The 20,551-nt window shown below is 36.8% G+C and overlaps 1 protein-coding gene across 1 annotated transcript; it reads right to left on the reverse strand.

The window, feature by feature from the left end:
• Nucleotides 1–2,751: 2,751 nt before the first annotated feature.
• On the reverse strand, nucleotides 2,752–19,922 carry LOC101896610 (uncharacterized). The gene is made up of 10 exons (XM_005191491.4): nucleotides 19,568–19,922; nucleotides 19,372–19,479; nucleotides 16,583–16,727; nucleotides 16,304–16,517; nucleotides 16,078–16,229; nucleotides 8,024–8,382; nucleotides 7,850–7,957; nucleotides 3,332–3,476; nucleotides 3,025–3,238; nucleotides 2,752–2,951 (listed from the first exon to the last, which is right to left on the reverse strand). The coding sequence occupies exons 1-10, from the start codon at nucleotides 19,840–19,842 to the stop codon at nucleotides 2,767–2,769; spliced, it is 1,905 nt and encodes a 634-aa protein (XP_005191548.2). The 5' UTR covers nucleotides 19,843–19,922; the 3' UTR covers nucleotides 2,752–2,766.
• Nucleotides 19,923–20,551: the final 629 nt, after the last annotated feature.

Genomic DNA, 20,551 nt, shown 5'->3' on the forward strand with positions numbered 1-20,551 from the left:
TCTTAAAAAAATCTCCGTATATTCTTCTGAGGGCCCTTAAAAAATATTCTTCAAAAAATGACAAATTATTGCTGCGAGGGCCCTTGAAAAATCTTCAATTATTGCTCCTTGGGGCTCTTTGAAAAATATTCTTTAAAAAAAAGTTCTAAACTATTGCTCCGAGGACTCTCAAAAATATTCTAAAAAATCCTCAATTATTGATCCAAGGGCCCGAGAAAAAGTATTTTTAGAAAATCCTCAATTTGTTCGCCGAGGTCCCTTAAAATTATTCTTTAAGAAACCACCAATGATTGCTCCGAGGGTTTTTGAAAAAAATATTCTTCAAAAAAGTCCTCAATTATTGCTCAGTGGGGCTCTTTGAAAAATATTTTTTAAAAAATCCCCAATTATTGATTCGAGAGCTCAAGAAAAAATATTTAAAAAAAGTTCGAAATTTGTGATTCAAGGACCCTTGAACAAGTATTTCAAAAAAATCACTAAATATTGCTCCTAGTACCCTTGAAAAATATTCTTCAAAATATCCTGGGTTATTGCTTAGAGGGATCTTGAAGCAATAATTTTAAAAAGGCCCACGGTTTTGGCTCAAGAAAAAATATTTTAAAAAAGTTTCAAATTTGTGATTCAAGGGCCCTTGAAAAAGTATTTCAAAAAAATCACTAAATATTGCTCCTAGTACCCTTGAAAAATATTCTTCAAAATATCCTGGATTATTGCTCACAGGGATTTTGAAGCAATAATTTTAAAAAAGCTCACGGTTCTGGCTCAGAGGGACCTTTAACTTTTTTTTTTAAATCAGCAATAATTATTTTAAAAAAATATATATTTTTAGAAAGTTGCCGATTTGTGCTCCGAGAGCTCTAGAAGAAGTATTAAAAAATCACTAACTATTGCTCCGAGAACCCTTGATAAAATACTCTACAAATTATCCAGGATTATTGCTTAGAGAGCTCTTGAACGATAATTTGGAAAAAGTCGACGGTTCTTGTGGCGAGGGCCTTAACATTTTTCTTTAAAAAAATCACCAATAATTGCTCCGACGTTTCTTGAAAAATATTCTTTCACAAGTCATCAATTATTGCTCCGAGGACCCTTAAAAATATTTTTAAAAATCCCATATTGTTCCGTTGAAAAATATATTTAGAAAGTCCTCAATTTGTGATCCGAGGGCCCTTAAAAAAGTATTTTAAAAAATTACTAAATATTGCTCCTAGAACCCTTGAAAAATATTTTTCAAAACATTTTTAGAAATTCCACAATTATTGATCCGAGGGCCCTAGAAAAAATATTTAGAGAAACCGAGTACCCTTGAGAAATATACTTCAGCAATGATTGTTTTGAGGGTTCTTGAAAAAAATTAAAATTATTTTTGAATAATTGAAAAATATAAATAAAATATAAATTATTGCTGCGAGGGCCCTTGAAAAATCTTCAATTATTGCTCCTTAGGGCTCTTTGAAAAATATTCTTTAAAAAGTCCTAAACTATTGCTCCGAGGACTCTCAAAAATATTCTAAAAAATCCTTATTATTGATCCAATGGTTCGAGAAAAAAGTATTTCTAGAAAGTCCTCAATTTGTGCTCCGAGCTCCCTTAAAATAATTGTTTAAAAAAACACCAATGTTCTTTAAAAAGTCCTCAATCTTTAAAAAGTCCTCAATGTTTTTTGAAAAATATTCTTTAAAAAATCCCAAATCGCAATTTGGGATTCATGGGGTCTTGAAAAAGTATTTTAAAAAATCACTAAATATTGCTCCTAGTACCCTTGAAAAATATTCTTCAAAATATCCTGGATTATTGCTTAGAGGGATCTTGAAGCAATACTATTAAAAAAGTCAGCGTTGCTTGCTCTTAGGGCCCTTAAACTTATTCTTTAAAAAATCAGCAATTACCAATTTGTGCTACGAGGGCCCTTGAAAAGGTATTTTAATGATTGCTCCGAAAGTTTTTGAAAAAACATTTATTAAATAGTCCACAACTATTATTCTAAAAAATCCCAATTATTGATCCGAGGCCCCCAAAATAAATATTTTTAGAAAGCCACTAATTTTTACTCCGAGGGCCCATGAAAAATTATTTTAAAATTCATCAAAGAATGCTCCTAGAACCCTTGAAAATAAATTCTTCAAAATATCCAGGATTATTGCTTAGAGGGATCTTAATGCAATCATTTAAAAAAAAAGTTCAGGGTTATTGCTTCGAGGACCTTAAAACTATTTTTGAATATTTGAAAAAAAATGTTTTTCAAAAAATGACCAATAATTGCTCCGAGGGCCCTTGAAAAATCGCCAATTATTGCTCTGTGTGCCCTTTGAAATATATTTAAAAAAAATCTTTAATTATGAGAGGGCCCTTGAAAAATATTCTTCGGAAAATGACAAAATATTGCTCCGAGGGTTCTAGAAATATCCCCAATTATTGCTCAGTCTCCAAATATAATTCCGAGGCCCCTGAAAAATAGTTTTTAAAAAATACATTTTTTATACAAAAAAAAAAAAAAAAAAAAAAAAAAACCGACCCCAGCTTAATGTCGCCAGCTTTTAATTGCCATCATTAAATAGCTATCGTACGATGACGAATACAAGCTAATTTAGTTGATTATTACTCTGGAACATATCTACTTTAATTTGCCAAAAATTCAGCCGGCTAAAGTTCAATGCAAATAAAAAACACAATAATTGTCTACTTTTTAATGGTACATGGCGAAGTTTGAGTCTGGAGTGGAGATTGTGACTTTTTTTATTATTTAAAAAAAATCATAAAAAAATATTAAAATCTACGAACAACAAATCCAAGGCTTTTATCAATATCCAATTTCTTGAAATTGCCCTCGGTGCCAAAGAGTTCTGAGTTAAGTTTGGCCTTGGTTGGGCGCAACTTTTCATTGACACGATGTGTGTTGTTGTAATCGATGATTTCCTGGCGGCTGTCCATCAGGCCTTGGAAATACGCATCTGTAAAAAAAAGGATGATCACACCCATTACAAACCATTTATATAATTTTCCCACCCCATTATCTCTTCTTACCATTCAATTGTTTCAATTCACCACCGGGCCCACCATATTCCTTGGGCAGAATATCGCGTGGCACAAATTTGTAGAATGTGTCCATGGTCGTGTGGACATGGAACATATCCATAAGTTCCTTTTTCAGCAAGGGATTCAACAGGACCATTAATTTGTCAACACTTTTACTGGCATTAATGAAATGCAAGCCCACCAAGCGACCGGGTATGGCTTCCTGAGAGGAGAGTAAAAATTAAATTAAATTTTTTGGAAACCTTATAAAATCTCTAATGATTGAGAAAGAGAATCTTAAGATTCTGAAACTCACTTGTAAATAGTACATAACCTTCTTCAACGAAGAGATGCCAATCCTGGTAATGTGACCAAACGATAGATTCGACAAGTCCAACACAAATATCAGGCCAGACATAACACCACTTTCCAACATCCATTTGTCCTGGCCAATGGAGTATCTGGAATCAAAACAGAAACTCTTCAAAAATCGAAGCTATTGGGACATGGAGAATTATTTTTCAAAAAATTTACTAAGAGGAAAGAATTATCCAAGTCCACATGGAACGAAGAAACCTTTTTGAAATTGAAAGGACTTAAAGGTCGCCAAGAAGTAAAACATATTCCCGTAGTGCAACAAAAGGCTTTCCATGAAAATCAACTATTTTCTTATATTTCAATATTTTTCAATACTCGATTATTGTTCCTAGGTCCACTGAAAAATTTTCTTTAAGGACACCCCCAATTATTACAACGAGGACCTCTGAAAATATTCTTCAAGAAATCTACGATTATTACTACGAGTCCTCCTAAAAAATATTGAAAATCTCTACTTTTCGCTCAGAGGGTCAATGATATATTTTTTATAAATCGACATATTTTGAAAAAAAAATATTCTTTAAAAAATCCCTAACTTTTGCACCAAGGGACCTTCGAAAATTCCCCAAGTTTGGCTCCAAGGTCAGTTGAAATATAATTCTCTAAAAATGTGCTGTTTGTGCTGTGAGGACCCTTGAAAAAATATTTAAAAAAATCACTATATATTGCTCCTAGAATCCTTGAAAAATATTCTTCAAAATATCTAGGATTATCGTCTATTAATGCTCCGAGGACCCTCAAATCTATTCTTAAAATCCATAATTATTGATCCAAGGGTACAAGAAAAAATATTTTCAGAAAGTACCCACTTTGAGCTACGAGGGCCTTTATAAAAGTATTTAAAAATCACTAATTATTGCTCCGAAAACCCTTCAAAAATATTCTTCAAAATATCTTGGATTATTGCTTAGAGAGCTCTGGAAGCAATAATTTAAAAAAACAAGGGTACTTGCTCCGAGGCCCCTTAAAATTATTCTTTAAAAAAATCATCGATGATTGCTCCGAGGGTTCTTGAATAAATATTCTTTAAAAAGTCCTCAGCTATTGCTCCGAGGACCCTCAAAATAAAAATTCCAAATTATTGATTCGAGAAAAATGTTTTTAGAAAGTCCCCAATTTGTGCTGCGAGGGCCCTTGAAAATATATTAAAAAACTCAAATTATTGCTCCGGAAACCCTTGAAAAATAATCTTCAAAATATCCTGGAGGACCCTCAAAAATATTTTAAAAAATCACCAATTATTGAACCGAGGGCACCAGGAGAAGTATTTTTAGGAAGTCTTCAATTGCTCCCAGGGCCCTTGAAAGAATATCACTAATTATTGCACCGAGAACCCTTGAAAAAGGTCCGAGAGTCCTTGAAAAAATATCCTAATTATTCCTCCGAGGACCCTCAATTCTATTCTTAAAAATCTCCAATTATTGACCCAGGGGACAAGAAAAAATATTTTTAGAAAGTCCCCAATTTGCGCTACGAGATCCCTTATAAAAGTATTTAAAAAATTACTAATTCTTGCTTCGAGAACCCTTGAAAATATTCTTTAAAGTATCCTGGATTATTGCTTAGAGAGCTCTTGAAGCAATAATTTAAAAAAAGACCATGGTTCTTGCTCCGAGTATCCTTAAAATTATTCTTTAAAAAATCATCGATATTTGCTCCTAGGATTCTTGAAAAAATATTCTTTAAAAAGTCCTCAATTATTGCTCCGAAGACCCTCAAAAATGTTCATAAAAATTTCCAATTATTGATCCGAAAAAAAATTTTAGAAAGTCCCGAATTCTTGCTCCGTGATCACTTGAAAAAGTATTAAAAAATCACTAATTATAGCTCCGAGAACCCTTAAAATATTCTTTAAAATATCCTGGATTATTGCTTTGAGAGCTCTTGAAGCAATAATTTTAAAAATGTCCGCGGTTCTTGCTCTGAGGTCCCTTAAAATTATTTTTTAAAAAAATATCGATAATTGCTCCTAGGATTCTCGAAAAAAATATTATTTAAAAAGTCCTCACTAATTGCTCCGAGTACCCACAAAAATATTCATAAAAATTTCTAATTATTGATCTGGAAAAAAATATTTTTAGAGAATCGCCAATTTGTACTGCGAGGACCCTTTTAAAAGTATTTAAAAATATCACGAATTATTACTCCGAGAACCATTAACAATATTCTTCAAAATATCCTGGATTATTGCTTTGAGACCTCTTGAAGCAATAATCCAAAAAAAGTCCGCGGTTCTCGATAAGAGGGCCCATAAAATTATTCTTAAAAAAAATCAGCGATGATTGCTTCGAGGTTTTTTGAAAAAATATTCTTTAAAAAGTCCTCCTTCTTTAAAAAATCTCCAATGAGACCTCATTTATCGAGGAATCGCGAAATCGCTAAATATTGCTCCTAGAACCTTTCAAAAAGATTTGCTCTAAGGACCCTTAAAATATTATTCATTAAAAATCCCCAATTATTACCCAGAAAATCGAAAAAATTCATTACAAATTTCCAATTATTGCTCCGAGGGCCCACGAAAATAATTCTTAAAAATATCCCCAAATATTGCTCTGATAGCCCTTGAAAACTTTATTAATAAAACTTAAATTTTTACCCCTAGGACCTTGGAAAAATTATTCTTTGAAAAATCCTTACCTAAAGCCCGAGAAAAAATTTTAAATATACATTATTCCCTCGAAGGCCTTTTAAAGTTCTTTAAATGCTTCAGCATAATTTCTTCGAAAAACCCTGAAAAATCTCTAATTTGTGCCCTTGGAAAAATATAAAAATATTTAAAAAAAATCCACGATGATTGCTCCGCTGGCACTTATAATACGTTCCCAAAATATTCCCCATTAAAGAGTCGCTTTTTTCTTATATGAGAACATATAGGCTGGTAATTTCTTGAAATTTGAGAGTGGTTGAGTCATCTGATCTGACGCCCAATGCTTGGCACTGTCTTGTAAAATTATAACACGAGCTTAAAGTTCGGCAATTAGTTTCTAGTTCGTCTTAAAGCTCGGAAATAAGACTTTAGTTCGCGATACAATTTTACAAGAGAATTCCAAACATTGGGCGCCGCCAGATCAGATGACTCGACCACCCTCATTCATCGAGGGCCATTTGATAAAATTTCCATCAATCAATAAAAATCTCTTATATGAACCAAATATCTTATTTACAAATAGTCAGGGGAAGAAAAATCCCTCCAAAACTAAATGAGTTCAACTCATTAGAACTGGCGCCCAATGCTTGAAATTGCCATCACATCCAGTCCCTTAACACGAAATACCTGATGTCATCACAGTAACTGCATTCCGCCACTGACATGCTGACCTTTGTCAACCATCCTGCAGGCACATAAATCCATGCCTCTCTCATGGTAAAAGACCATGGTGATGGTGTGGGCCGCCATAACAGCCGATGGTCGCTCTCAGCTCGTATTAATCGACCGTGACATCAGAATAAATGCCGAATATTATCGCGAAAATATTCTGGAGGGTGTATTAAAGCCTTGGACACGCAAACATTTTGGTCGCAGACCTTGGACATTCCAACAGGACTTAGCACCATCGCACTTAGCACGCGCCACCCAAGAATGGTTACAAAATGAGGTTCCTCGCTTCATTTCCAGCGCACCACAATCGCCACCAAATTCTCCGGATACCAATCCGTTATACTATTGCGTCTGGAGTATTTTGGAAAGCAAGGTTGGCACTAAAAAATACCAAAGTTTCGATCACCTCAAGCAAGCGATTTCGCCGGAAATGCTCCAAAATATCTCAGAGCAACATTCGGGCAGCGTTGTGACCGATTCATTGGCCGTTTGAAGGCCATAATTCGTGCCAAAGGTGACCAATTCGAACAAATCTAAACTTTGATGCTATTTCCGATACTTTCTGCTATCATTTAATAAAATTAAAAAAAAAAACTGGCAATTCATGAAAGAAGCTGCCTTCTCCCGCAAAGGAGTATCCATCATGAGATTCCAAAGTTATCTGGATACCCACCGCAGTGCCACATAAGGTGGAATCATAATATCAGATCACATGTATCAACCCTGACACCAAAAATCCAAGGGGCCAAAACTAACCCAAATACAAACACTACATACACCGGTGACAAGGGTGCTTGGTACAAGTCACACCCAAACCTAGCCCGCCGAACCTAAACCCTTTAAGTACAAAATTTCCAATTTTTTAGGGTCCCGCTTCCCACTTACACTTACCACGCAATTTACATCCTATATCCCTTACGACTTAACGAACTAACATATATTTCATTTTTTTTTTTAAACTATTCCAGAACCTGTATGGTCCTACTAGATTTACAATTTGTCTCCGATATCATAAAAAAATCGGTTATCGCAGTAAAAAAAATTAAATTCTTGCAGTTCTGGAACATAACAAATAACAGTAAATATAAAAATGATAGAAACCCAAAAAATCTCCTCTGAGACCTGAGCAATACTTACAATTTAATGGAATTGACAAAATTAAACTTCGATGCATCTGGATCCATAATATTGACCATGACGACAATATATCCCTCCGGAGTTTGTTGTTGCAGGGGGAAACCGGCACTAAAATCACAATTTTTTAATTTTTAATCAACCTCGAATACCCATTTCTTCGATTTCCAAACTTACACTGTCTGCCGGACAAGTTGCATTTCGGGTGTGGCGATATCAACATTGCCGAAAAACTCCTCGAAATGTGTGCGACAGGTGAAATTCAAATCCAAAACAGACTTGGCATATTCCATGCTGCAATTGCAGGCAAAGTAGAAAAGCAATGCCTCATGTTCGGTAATTTTCGGCAGATGGGGTTGGGCCAATGACCAATCTAGTAGTTTAAGGACTTCATCGCGTTTCACTTCGGGATGTTTGGCGTACTGTTCGTCCAAGTTGAAGAGTTTGAAAGACATTGTTGTACGATTGTGCTTTTGAATTTCGATACGAATACTTAGAGGGATAAAGTTGCACTGAATGGCTTGTTGATCGCTGCACTACAACTACACCTTTTCAAGTTCACAAACATTTGCCAGCGCTCCCAGGCTTATCAAAATACTATTATTATTCTTATGTACGAGTACATGTTTTGATATTGAAATACTTTCGTTTTTTTCTTTTTTTTGACAATTGATAGATGTTGGAGATAAGTTCAAATCGGAATTGTTTAGATATGAATATGCGCTTTTTGCACCCTAGGGTAGGTCTATGGACATAAGTTTAACTATGGAATTACAGCTAAGGGTTCTAGGAATGTTATAATTTGGGAGAGGGGTAGAAAATCTGGATTGAAGTCCCAGATTTGGAGATAAAGTCAAATTGGAATTGTTTTGAGAGGTAAAAATTGGACTACGAAAATTAAACTAAGACGTGGACCTGCATACGAAATTTTTTGTCATAGGCTGTAGTAGCCATTACGAATTTCAAATACGAAATTTGAAACAATTCCGGCAAATAATGCCGCAAAAATCATGAAAATACCGAATATCGGGAGGTACTGTTATATGGGGGATATATGAAGACGTGGACCGACATGGCCCATTTACGAAATAGTATGGTGAGGGGTATAAAAATAAATGTTTTAAAAGATAAGGTGAGACTACATAAAACGCTTTTCTGACTGGCTTAAGTCATCGGCTGGCTTCTTAGTAGAAAAACAAAGGAGTTTTAGGTTGACTTCGTTCAATTTCAGTCCATAATTGATACTTTCTTACCCTATGCTCCTTTGTTCTGTTACAAAGAAGCTAGCCTAAGTCATCGGCTGTCAGTCAAAAAAGGGTCTTGTGTATTCTCACCTTTATGGCTGCAGACCCTACACTTCAGTTTTCTTTTTGCGGATCTTTTAACTCATCTGGAAACTATTTTCGATTTTTATCCCCTCAGCCATATGGCTAGAGAGGGTATACAGGATGAGATAAGAAACTGCAACAAAGTCAAGCGCCATCATTTTTACATTTTTTTTAAAATGTCGGAAATATCATCAAATTTTAGAATAAGTTTAGATTTATTCGAAATGGTCATCTTTGCCACGAATTACGATCTTCAAACGGTCAATAAAACCGTCACATGCTGTCCCAATGTTGCTCTGCGGTATTTGGACCCATTCCCGGCGAAGCGCTTGCTTAAGGTGATCGACACTTCGGCATTTGGTCTCCTTTGGCACGAATTATGGCCTTCAAACGGCCAATGAAACCGTCACACGCTTCCCGCACGTTGCTCTGCGGTATCTTCGCCCATTCCCGGTGAAGTGCTTGCTTGGGGAGATCGATACTTCGGCATTTTTTAGTGACAACCTTGCTTTCCAAAATACTCCAGACACAATAGTACAAAGGATTGCTATCCGGAGATTTTGGTGGCCATTGTGCGCTGGCGCGTGCTGAGTGCGATGGCGCTGAGTCCTGTTGGAATATCCAAGGTCTGCGGCCAAAATGTTTGCGTGTCCAAGGTTTTATTACACCCTCCAGAATATTTTCACGATAATATTCGGCATGTTTATCTGATGCCACGGTCGATTAACACTAACGGAGAGCGACCATTGGCTGTTATGGCGGCCCACACCATCACCACACCATGGCTGGCGCTTAAGTTCTGGTGGCAAACCGAAGGTGCACATTTTCAGCTGACCTCTTTGCAAGTAAACATGATCATTTTGTTTGTTTACAAACTGCTGGACAACGAATGTTTCCTTATCGGAGAAAACCAAATTCGGCAGTTCACAACTTTCGGCCAAGCGAAGCTCTTTTGAGTATATTTTCATTCTGTTTTTGTTGCGGTGTAAGTTCTTGCACTTTTTACAATTTCAATGGCATTACCCCGAGCTCATTTTTCAACATTTGGCGAATGGAATATTGCGATATGTTCAGCTCACGAGCCATTTTTCAGCCACTGCGACGCGGGTTTCAATCTAGTCGCTTCTTCACTTTTCGAACCATTTCTGCTGATGTTGTTGTTTTCTTCAAACCACTTCATTGACGTCGGGCTACGCTACCAGTATCACAGTAATGCGCGATAGTATGAGACACAAAAGATTTATTCACATTTAAATGCTGGAGTGCTCTAACGCCACTGTCAGCCACTTGTGGTTTTCCAGCCAAACATAAAGAAATCACGCTTGAATTCCATCACGAATAACTTTTTTTCTGGAAAATTCTCACCAGAATGCTTTTGTACGCTTGTAAACAATATAATGAGCTGCCACTGGAATAATTTTAACCGTTGTCGGACGAGTGGCTTAGAACGGACAGCAGTCTGAAGTTGTTTGCAGTTTTTTAGTTTTTTCATCTCACCCGTATTCTCTTGCTTATATATATTTAATTCGGAAAGGATTTTGTTTCCTTTTTAACTCTAAAAAATTATTAAACTTCCAACGAACATTTCTACTTGGTTGCGGAAATGGAATGACAAATTTACAATTAAATTCTTCTGTACCAACAAGTACCCTTTTTTCTTGCACTGATGCTTCTTCTAATTATAACACTGGTTTTTAATCTCAAATTCTGTTTCTCTTAAAATTCACCACTCTCTCTCTGTGTTGTGTGATTGTTGCTGTTCTTGGCTCTATTCATATTTATGCTAGTGACAACGGTATTGCCAACCAATACTGATTTTTCTACAATTAGCATAACAAGAGTGAGAGAGAGAGAGAGAAAAAAACAAAGGGGAAAAAATAACAGGGAACAGTGTCATAGACAAAAGAAAATATAGACAACGAAAAGTTAGTTTGGTCTTTTTTTCCAGGTGGCTCTCATCATGTTTTGCATAGTCAACATATTCATTTACGCGTTCAAGCCACTCGACTTCGAAAACACATTTTATCGTTTTTTAAGAATTTCACTGGAATATTACCATATTTTTCGATGTCATTACGTACTTTTCACATTTCTTTTATTATGAAATAATATTCAGCTGACAAATATCCTACAGTTTTTGTTATTTTTAACGTTTTAGAATTGAGTGACTTCAATATTCCCACTCAAACCCCTAAAACGATATAGACGACATCTGCTGATCCGATTTTTTTCGAAGATGAACGGTGAGAGCATTTCGTTGTCTATATTTTCATTTGTCTATGACAGTGTTTGTATGTGGGGTATGTTCAGTTAAAGGTACATTTATGCTGCTGTAGCGTTTTTCACATAAACACTCACCTTAAGGCCCTTTCTACCAAAAAACCAGCCAATGTGTTATACCAGGAAAAACAATCTTTTCCGTATTCTCACCTTTTCGCCCCCTCCAAAAAATATCAACTCCTCTTTCCCATTTTCCTCCCACAATTCTCGAGTCCAAAGTGCACAAATTTTCCCCCTAGTTTTTTGTTTGGGAAAATTACAAATCAAACGTCATGTTTGACATTCATATCTGGCGCTAGGGGTTCGTTGGAGTCTAATCTAAACTTTATTGTTGATATTAATAAATTTTGATAAGCATTTTTTTTTTGGCCAGCCATTATTGTATCTCCATAAAATCACTTAGCTCCGTAAACTTCTGGAGACCGGGGGAGATATGGCTATCGATAGTCTTGTTCGGTAAAAAAAAAAAATAATAATAATAATAGTCCAATGCGGGGGGTCATTCCAATCGATGGGTTTATAAATATAAACATTTTGAGATAGAGCAACGGCCAAACAAACAATATATTTTGCCAAAGTAAGAAATATTAAATAGTGAAAGAAATACAGGCAATAGATTAACAATTTACAGGGTGAGATGAAAAAACTGCAAGCAACTTTAGACTGCTGTTATTTTTAAGCCACTCGTCCGGCAGCTGTTAAAATTATTCCAGTGACAGCTCATGATATTGTTTACAAGCTTTTTGGTGAGAATTTTCCAGCAAAAAAGTTATTCGTGATGGAATTCAAGCGTGATAGTGTGAGATCTTTACATTTGGCTGGAAAACCACAAGTGGCTATCGTTAGAGCACTTCAGCACTTAAATGTGAATAAATCTTTTGTGTCTCGTACCATCGCTCGTTACTCGTTACTGGTAGCGTAGCCCGACGTCAGGAAAGTGGACGGAAGAAAACAGCAACATCAGCAGAAATGGTGCGAAAAGTGAAGAAGCGGCTTGAAAGGAACCCGGGTCGCAGTGGCCGAAAAATGGCTCGCGAGCTGAACACATCGCAATATTCCATTCGGCAAATATTGAAAAATGAGCTCGGGAAATGAGCCATTGAAATTCCAAAATGTGCAAGAACTTACACCGCAACAGAAAGAAAAAAGACTCAAAAGAGCTAAACAGTTGCTTCGCTTGGCCGAATGTGATGAACTATCGAATTTTGTTTTCTCCGATGAGAAGATACTCGTTGTCCAGCAGTTTGTAAACAAACAACAAAAAGTGCCTGCTACGGTGATGGTGTGGTGCGCCATAACAGTCGCTCTCCGCTCGTATAAATCGACCGTGGCATCAGAATAAATGCCGAATATTATCGTGAAAATATTCTGGAGGGTGTAATAAAGCCTTGGGCACGCAAACATTTTTGCCGCAGACCTTGGACATTCCAACAGGACTCAGCTCCATCGCACTCAGCATGCGCCACCCAAGAATGGTTACAAAATGAGGTTCCTCTCTTCATTTCCAGCGCACAATGGCCACCAAAATCTCCGGATTCCAATCCGTTGGATTATTGTATCTGGAGTGTTTTGGAAAGCATGTTCGGCAATAACAAATAGCAAAGTGTCGATCATCTCAAGCAAGCGCGTCGCCGGGAATGGGCCAAAATACCGCAGAGCAACATTGGGGCAGCGTGTGACGGTTTCATTGGCCGTTTGTAGGCCATAATTCGTGCCAAAGGTGACCAATTCGAACAAAGCTAAACTTAATCTAAAATTTGATGCTACTTCCGACATTTTTTGCTTTCATTCAATAAAATTATATGTGGGTGAGGTACCAGAAGGGGTTCGCAGATATATATCATCTTCACAACAGATCTTGTGTTAGTAAAAATATTTGTATGTGTGAAATTTGAAGAGAGTTGGATGCTTATTTCGCTTTCTTTGAGCGTTTGGTTTCTCAAAATCTTAACCCTATGTAGGGGAGGTTCCAGAAGGAAATGTCCAATCTCTACCATCTTTATAACAGATCTTGTGTTGATGGAAATTTTGAGATGTGCCAAGTCTGAGTGGAATCGGATGTTAATTTCGCGTTTTATGAGCTTCATGGGTATTGAAAATTTTGACCCCTTTGTGGGGGAGGTACCAGAAGGAGAGGACCGATATATTCCATCTTCACAACAGATCTTGTGTTAGTAGAGATAATGGAATGTATGAAATTTGAAGACAATCGGACTCTAACATTACTTTTTATAAGAGTAATTATTCAAAATTTGTAACCCTTGTACTTGGGGAGGTACTTGATAGAGTGGATTGATATTGTCCATTTTCGCACCTGGCCTAGCACTGACAAAGATATTTGGATTTGCAAAGTTAGAACAAAATCGGATTATGCTTTCTCTTTCTGTGCAGAGAATATATTTTTTAAAAATGTCGACCTTTTGTGGGGGAGGTACCAGAAGGAATGGTCCGATATATTCCATCTTAACACCAGACCTTGAGTTAACACAATTATTGAGATGTGTGAAATTTGAAGACAATCAGGCTCTTACATCACATTTTATAAGAGTTGTAGTTATTCAAAATTTGTGACCCTTGTGGGGAGGTACTTGATAGAGTGGTTCGATATTGTCCATTTTTGCACCTGACCTAGCACTGACGCAAATATTTGGATTTGCAAAGTTTGAGCATAATCGGATTATGTTTTCTCCTTCTGTGCAGAAAATATATTTTTGAAAATTTCGACCTTTTGTAGGGGAGGAGTAGACCAATATTGCCCATCTCCGAACTCGATCTAAGTTTGACAAAAATATTACGATGTAAAAAGTTTGGACCAAATCGCATACTCCCTTCGAGAGTTATCGTGCGCACCAGCCAGACGGACGGACATCGCTAGATCGACTCTAAATGTCCTGAAACGGATTTGGTCCAAAGAGACCTAGGGTCGAAAACCGTTATGTCGACTAGGTACTTATTGACCGTATCAAATTGTATATACCCTCTGTAGCCATATGGCTGAATCTGTCATCAACGAATTCCCTTTGCAACAATTTTAACTTGTGTCTCTGGATATAACAGACTTCATTCTCTGTTGTTTATAAGCAACTGAAACACCTTAGCCATGATGCACCAACGAACACTGCATTTCTCTAATTTAGGGTAATTGGTATTTTTCCAATGGTTTGTTATCCTTGCTCCACGAGCAATATTCTCCAACATATAAATGACACGGGCAATATTTTACATCAACAGCATAATCTAGCTCCAATAATTATTCGCAACTTCTCCTCGAGTAATAATCCACTCAATTATCTTTTTTTATCTATTGCTCCACTTGCTCAGGTATTTGCTCCAAATAAAATATCAATTTAAATGTATTGATGTAATAATGCATTTGTTACAGTTCAAATGAATATTTCTTATTGGTTGCGAAAATGGACTGACAAATGTACAATTAAGTTCTTTAAAGCCAACAGTACATTGTCTCTTGCACTAATGCTTCTTCTAATTACAATACTGGTTTTCAATCTCAAATTGTATTTCTCTTAAAGTTTACGACTCTCTCTCTCTCTCTATGTTTTTATTCTCTGTTGTTATCCTCTCTCTATTCATACTTATCATAGACAAATGAAAATATAGACAACGAAATGCTCTCACCGTTCATCTTCGAAAAAAATCGGATCAGCAGATGTCGTCTATATCGTTTCAGGGGTTTGAGTGGGAATTTTGAAGTCACTCAATTCAAAAATGTTAAAAATAACAAAAACTGTAGGATATTTGTCAGCTGAATATTATTTCATAATAAAAGAAATGTGAAAAGTACGTGATGACATCGAAAAATATGGGAATATTCCTGTGAAATTCTTGAAAAACGATAAAATGTGTTTTTGAAGTCGAGTGGCTTGAACGCGTAAATCAGCATGTTGACTATGCAAAACATGATGAGAGCCATCTGGAAAAAAAGACAAAACTAACTTTTCGTTGTCTATATCTTCATTTGTCTATGGTGACATTATGTAGGTTTTTCTATAATTGACATAACAAGAGAAAGAGAGCAACAAAGGGGGAAGAATAACAAGAAGGAGTGTTTATGTGGGGTATGTTCAGTTAAAGGTGCAGTGATGCTGCTGCAGCGTTTCTCATATAAATAAGCTTAAAGGAACGACTGCACTAAAAGGAACTAGACAAACAACAAGTTTCTTTTCCGGAAAGCAACGATAAAGATTTTTCGGCTCAGTGAACCTCATTGCCCAACTCTACTAATCCAATGAAATCCCAAATGTCGTCCGACCAAAAGGCTCAGACCTTTTACTCATAAGACCTAAATGTCTGTCCAGATTATAATTTTTCATTGTAAAGCTGGGAATACATAAAGCGCTTATTTGGCTGGTTTAAGTCATCGGCTGGCTTCTTCGGAAATGAACAAAGGAGACTAGGGCCAAAATCGAACTAGGTCAACCTAAAACTTCTTTGTTCATCTACGAAGAAGCCAGCCAAATATGCCCTTTATGTATTTCCAGCCTAAGAGGTTCTGAAATATTTCCTCGCATTTTAATTTTCCATTCCACTTAAACTTTATTTGAGTAAAAAATTATAAAAGCACTAAAATTAATCTATTCTACCACTTTAATCCTCTACACCCTAGTCAATATCCAATTTCTTAAAATTACCCTCGGTTCCAAAGAGATCTGAGTTAAGTTTTGCCTTGCCTGGACGTAACTTCTCGTTGACACGATGGGTGGCACTGTATTCGATGATGTCAAAACGGGATTCTCGCAAAGATTGGAAGAAGTTTTCTGTAACGAAAAACAAATATATTTCAAAAAAATTAATTTGAAGTTATAAAAAAAATCTGGAAGTTGAAAATTACCCTCCAATTCTTTCATTTCCAAACCAGGTCCCCCGAAATCTTTGGGTACAATTTCACGTGGCACAAATTTATAGAACGTATCCATGGTGGTGTGTACGTGTAACATATCGAGTAGTTCCTTCTTGAGGAACGGTTGTATTACGGCTAAAAATCGATCCATTAGAGATGTGGCATTGAGGAAATGTAGGCCAACGAGACGGGTGGGTATGGCTTCCTGGAGAGTGAAATATGGATATTTAAATATAGGAAAATTTAAAAATGTATATTTTTTTGACTTACTTGAAGAAAATATGATGCCTTTTTCAGATGCAGCAAATTTATGCGCGGTATATGACCCAATTTGGCCCCGGTCATATCGATGGCAATTATTAGACCCTTTGGAATGTCGTTCTCCAAAAACCATTTATCTTGACTGATGGCATACCTATAATGGAGGAGGAGGGAAGGAAGGTTATTGTAAAGGGGCCTGCTGGCCCAGAGTCTAAAGATTTCGGGAATTGCCCTCATTTCAATAATCAAAAGAGTGATAAGTGTGCTATCTCTGTGTCGGTCATAAATAGTGTAATAAATATTATCCGAAATAGATATTTTCAAAGGTGTCAACGCATGGCAATTAAGTTTTGAAAGTTTGTTGTGTTTTGAGACGATGTGAACTACCCTAATACTAATTAATTGATAAGATATCATTTAGTGTGAACTTCCTCAAAACCGATCATTTGTAGATCAGCTGATTAATATCTGTAGTTTTAAAGATTGTTATTTTTACTGTTTTTTAAGGATAAATTAAGAAAACAAAATCTAGGATTAAGTACCGTTATGCAGATAAGGAAGATAATTATGAAAATAAACAAGTAAAATAGTATCAATCGGTTTTGTCGACAAATTTCCAGGTAAGATGAAAAAACTGCAACCAAAATCAGACTGCTGTCATTTCTAAGTCACTCGTCCGACAGTTATAAAAATTATTCCAGTGATAGCTCATTATATTGTCTACAAGCGTACAAAAGCATTTTGGTGAGAATTTTCCAGAAAAAAAGTTATTCGAGATGGCATTCAACCGTGATTTCTTTATATTTGGCTGGAACACCACAAGTGGCTGACAGAGGCGTTAGAGCACTCCAGCATTTAAATGTGAATAAATTTTTTGTGTTTCGCACCATCGCTCTTTACCGTGATACTGGTGGTTGGTAGCGTACCAGACGTCAAGGAAGTGGACGAAGGAAAACAGCAACATCAGCAGAAATGGTTCGAAAAGTAAAGAAGTGGCTTGATCGAAACCCGCGTTGCAATGGCCGAAAATGGCTCGTGAGCTGAACACATTGCAATATTCCATTCGGCAAATATTTAAAAATAAGCCCGGGCTGAAACCATTGAAATTCCAAAAAGTGCAAGAACTTACACCGCAGAGGAAAGAAATAGGTTCAAAATATTTACTTTGCTTGGCCGAAAGTGGTGAACTGCCGAATTTGGTTTTCTCTTATGAGAAAACATTTGTTGTCCAGCAGTTTGTAAACAAACAAAATGATCGTGTTTACTTGCCAAAGAGGTCAGCTGAAAATGGACACCTTCGGTTATCCACCAGAACTCAAGCACCGGCCATGGTGATCGTGTGGGCCGCCATTACAGCCGATGGTCACTCTCCGGTCGTATAAATCGACCGTGGCATTAAAATAAATCTCGAATATTGTCGCGAAAATATTCTGGAGGGTGTATTAAAGCCTTGAGCGCGCAAACATTTTGGCCACAATCCAACAGCACTCAGCACCATCGCACTCGCCACCCAAAAATGGTTACAAAATGAGGTTCTTCGCTTCATTTCCAGGGCACAATGGCCACCAAAATCTCCGGATACTAATCTATTGGACTATTGTGCGTGGAGTATTTTGTAAAGCAAGGTTGGCTCTAAAAAATACAAAAATGTCGATCACCTCAAGCAAGCGCTTCGCCGGGAATGGGCCAAAATACCGCGCAGAGCAACATTCGGGCAGCGTGCGACGGTTTCATTGGTCGTTTGAAGGCCATAATTCGTGCCAAAGTTGACCAATTCGAAGGAATCTAAACTTATTCTAAAATTCGAAGCTATTTCCGACATTTTTTGCTTTCGTTCAATAAAATTAAAAAAAAGTAAAAATTATGGCGTCTGACTTTTTTCCAATTTTTATTTATTTCACCCTTAAACCCCCAGCCTTGAGTTTTGATTATTCAAACTGTTGACCCTTTATGGGGGAGGATCCGAAGCAGTTGGCCAATATTGATCAGTTCGTGTGAAGGAGTGGACAGATATTTCCCATCTCCGAACTCGATTTAAGTTTGACAATAATATTACGAGGTACCAAGTTTGGATCAAATCGGACACTCCCTTCGAGAGGTATCGTGCCCACCAGCCAGCCCGAGAGACAGGCAGACGGACATTGCTAGAAAGACTCCAAATGTCCTAAAACCGATTTTGTCCAAAGAGACCTAGCGTCTAAAACCGCTAATTCGATGAGGCCGTATCAAATGATATATACCCTTTCTAGCCGGATGGCTGAGGGTATAGAAAGGATGGATTTAGTAAACAAAATCTAGGACTAAGTACCGTTATGTTTAGTATATAAGGAAGATAATTATGAAAAAAGGACACATAAGTTGTAAAGGACCTCAACTGGCATTATCTGTCCTATATCTATAGGCAAACTTAAGGCAGCCTCTATAGACAACCTTAAGACTATCTCTATGGCCAACCTTAAGGCTGTAGACAAACCAAAGGTTGCAACCTAAAGGCTGCCTCTATGGACAACCTGTCTCTATAGACAACAAATAGGCTGCCTCTATAGACAACCTAAAGGCTGTCTCTATGGACAAGTCAAAGGCTGTATCTATTGACAATCCAAAGGTTTTCTCCATAGACAACCTAAAGGCGGTGTCTGTAGAAAAGCCAAAGGCTGTCTCTATAGACAACCCAAAGGCTGTTCCTATAGACAATACAAAGACTCCCAATTGAAGTCCTGACGGCTGTACCCGTGTATATGGGCGGTGGCACTGTCTCTATTCACAGGCTTACTTAAAAAAACCTAAAGGCTACTTACAATTTCACCGAGTTGCCAAAATGAAATTTAGCCGGATCGGTATCCTTTAGTTTTGACATGACGACTAAATATCCTTCGGGAGTTCTTTGTTGCAGCGGTACACTAGCCCTGAAAAAAACCACAACAACATTTCATTAACCATTCTACCCATTCCACCCCCTCAGAAAATAATTTCCCCTCCCCCCCACATACTTACACAACACTACGAATCTGTTTGATATCTGCCGACTCGACATCAACATTGCCGAAAAACTCATCAAAGTGCGTACGACAGGTGTAATTCAAATCGATCACTTGCTTGGCATACTCCATGCGACAATCACAGGCATAGAAAAATATCAAAGCTTCGTGTTCCGTAATTTTCGGTAGATGGGGTTGCATCAACACCCATTCCAGCAGCTTTTTTACCTCGTCCCGTTTGATGTGTGGCAATCGCCGATATTGCTCCTCCAAATCGAATAAATTGAACATTTTTGCTGGTTAAGTTTTGTTACTTTTCTCTATGAACTACTCAGTGCTAATGTACGATTTTCTGCTGAGTTCATAATGATCTTGAAATTAGTCGGAGTTTTTATGAACAAAAAAATATATGTAATTTACTACAATAATTAAATATAAATTGCAAATCAAGTGATAGCGGATATAAAGACAAAAGGGATTAAGTATGTACTGAGGGAAAATTGAGAGTTCAATATTATTTTAAGATTCACAAAGGTGAGGGTACATAAGCAGCTTGGCATCACGGCAAGGCATATTTATGTCAAATTATAAAGGGAAATTACGACAGAATTCTGGCATCCCTTTATGATATGTCACATAATATGCCATGCGGAGACTTCAAGCTGCTTATGTACCCACACCTTAAGCGCCAGTTTTCATACTGTGCCATTTCTATTATGACTCATTTTGGTTGGGCGCCACCTATTGTCCACTAGAGGGGGAAGTGTCAATCTATAGTACATAAATGGGGGTTTTTGTTAAATTAACTATGGCAATTTTCCCCAGAAGGTGGCGTAGTCCGACCGGTCATATGCTGCCCTTCTCTGGGAATTATTTTTAAAGAAAATTTAAAAAAAAAAATGGAAAGAAATTAAGGAAAAAATTTAAAAAAAAAAATGGAAGAAACCTTCCTCTTTTAAATTTATCAAAATTATATCCGACATGGCCAAGTCGGAATGTT

This window comes from Musca domestica, unplaced genomic scaffold, assembly GCF_030504385.1.
Source record: "Musca domestica strain aabys unplaced genomic scaffold, Musca_domestica.polishedcontigs.V.1.1 24, whole genome shotgun sequence".
Classification (NCBI taxonomy): Eukaryota; Metazoa; Arthropoda; class Insecta; order Diptera; family Muscidae; genus Musca; species Musca domestica.

What these genes read in the sequence shown, in the direction of transcription:
- LOC101896610 (XM_005191491.4), bottom strand. Translation starts at nt 19,842, where the DNA reads ATGTTCAATTTATTCGATTTGGAGGAGCAATATCGGCGATTGCCACAC. An exon ending in GGAAATGAAAGAATTGGAGG is followed by an intron (nt 16,230 to 16,303) that starts GTAATTTTCAAC and finishes TTTTCGTTACAG; the next exon opens with AAAACTTCTTCCAATCTTTG. An exon ending in CAACTTGTCCGGCAGACAGT is followed by an intron (nt 7,958 to 8,023) that starts GTAAGTTTGGAA and finishes TTGTGATTTTAG; the next exon opens with TGCCGGTTTCCCCCTGCAAC.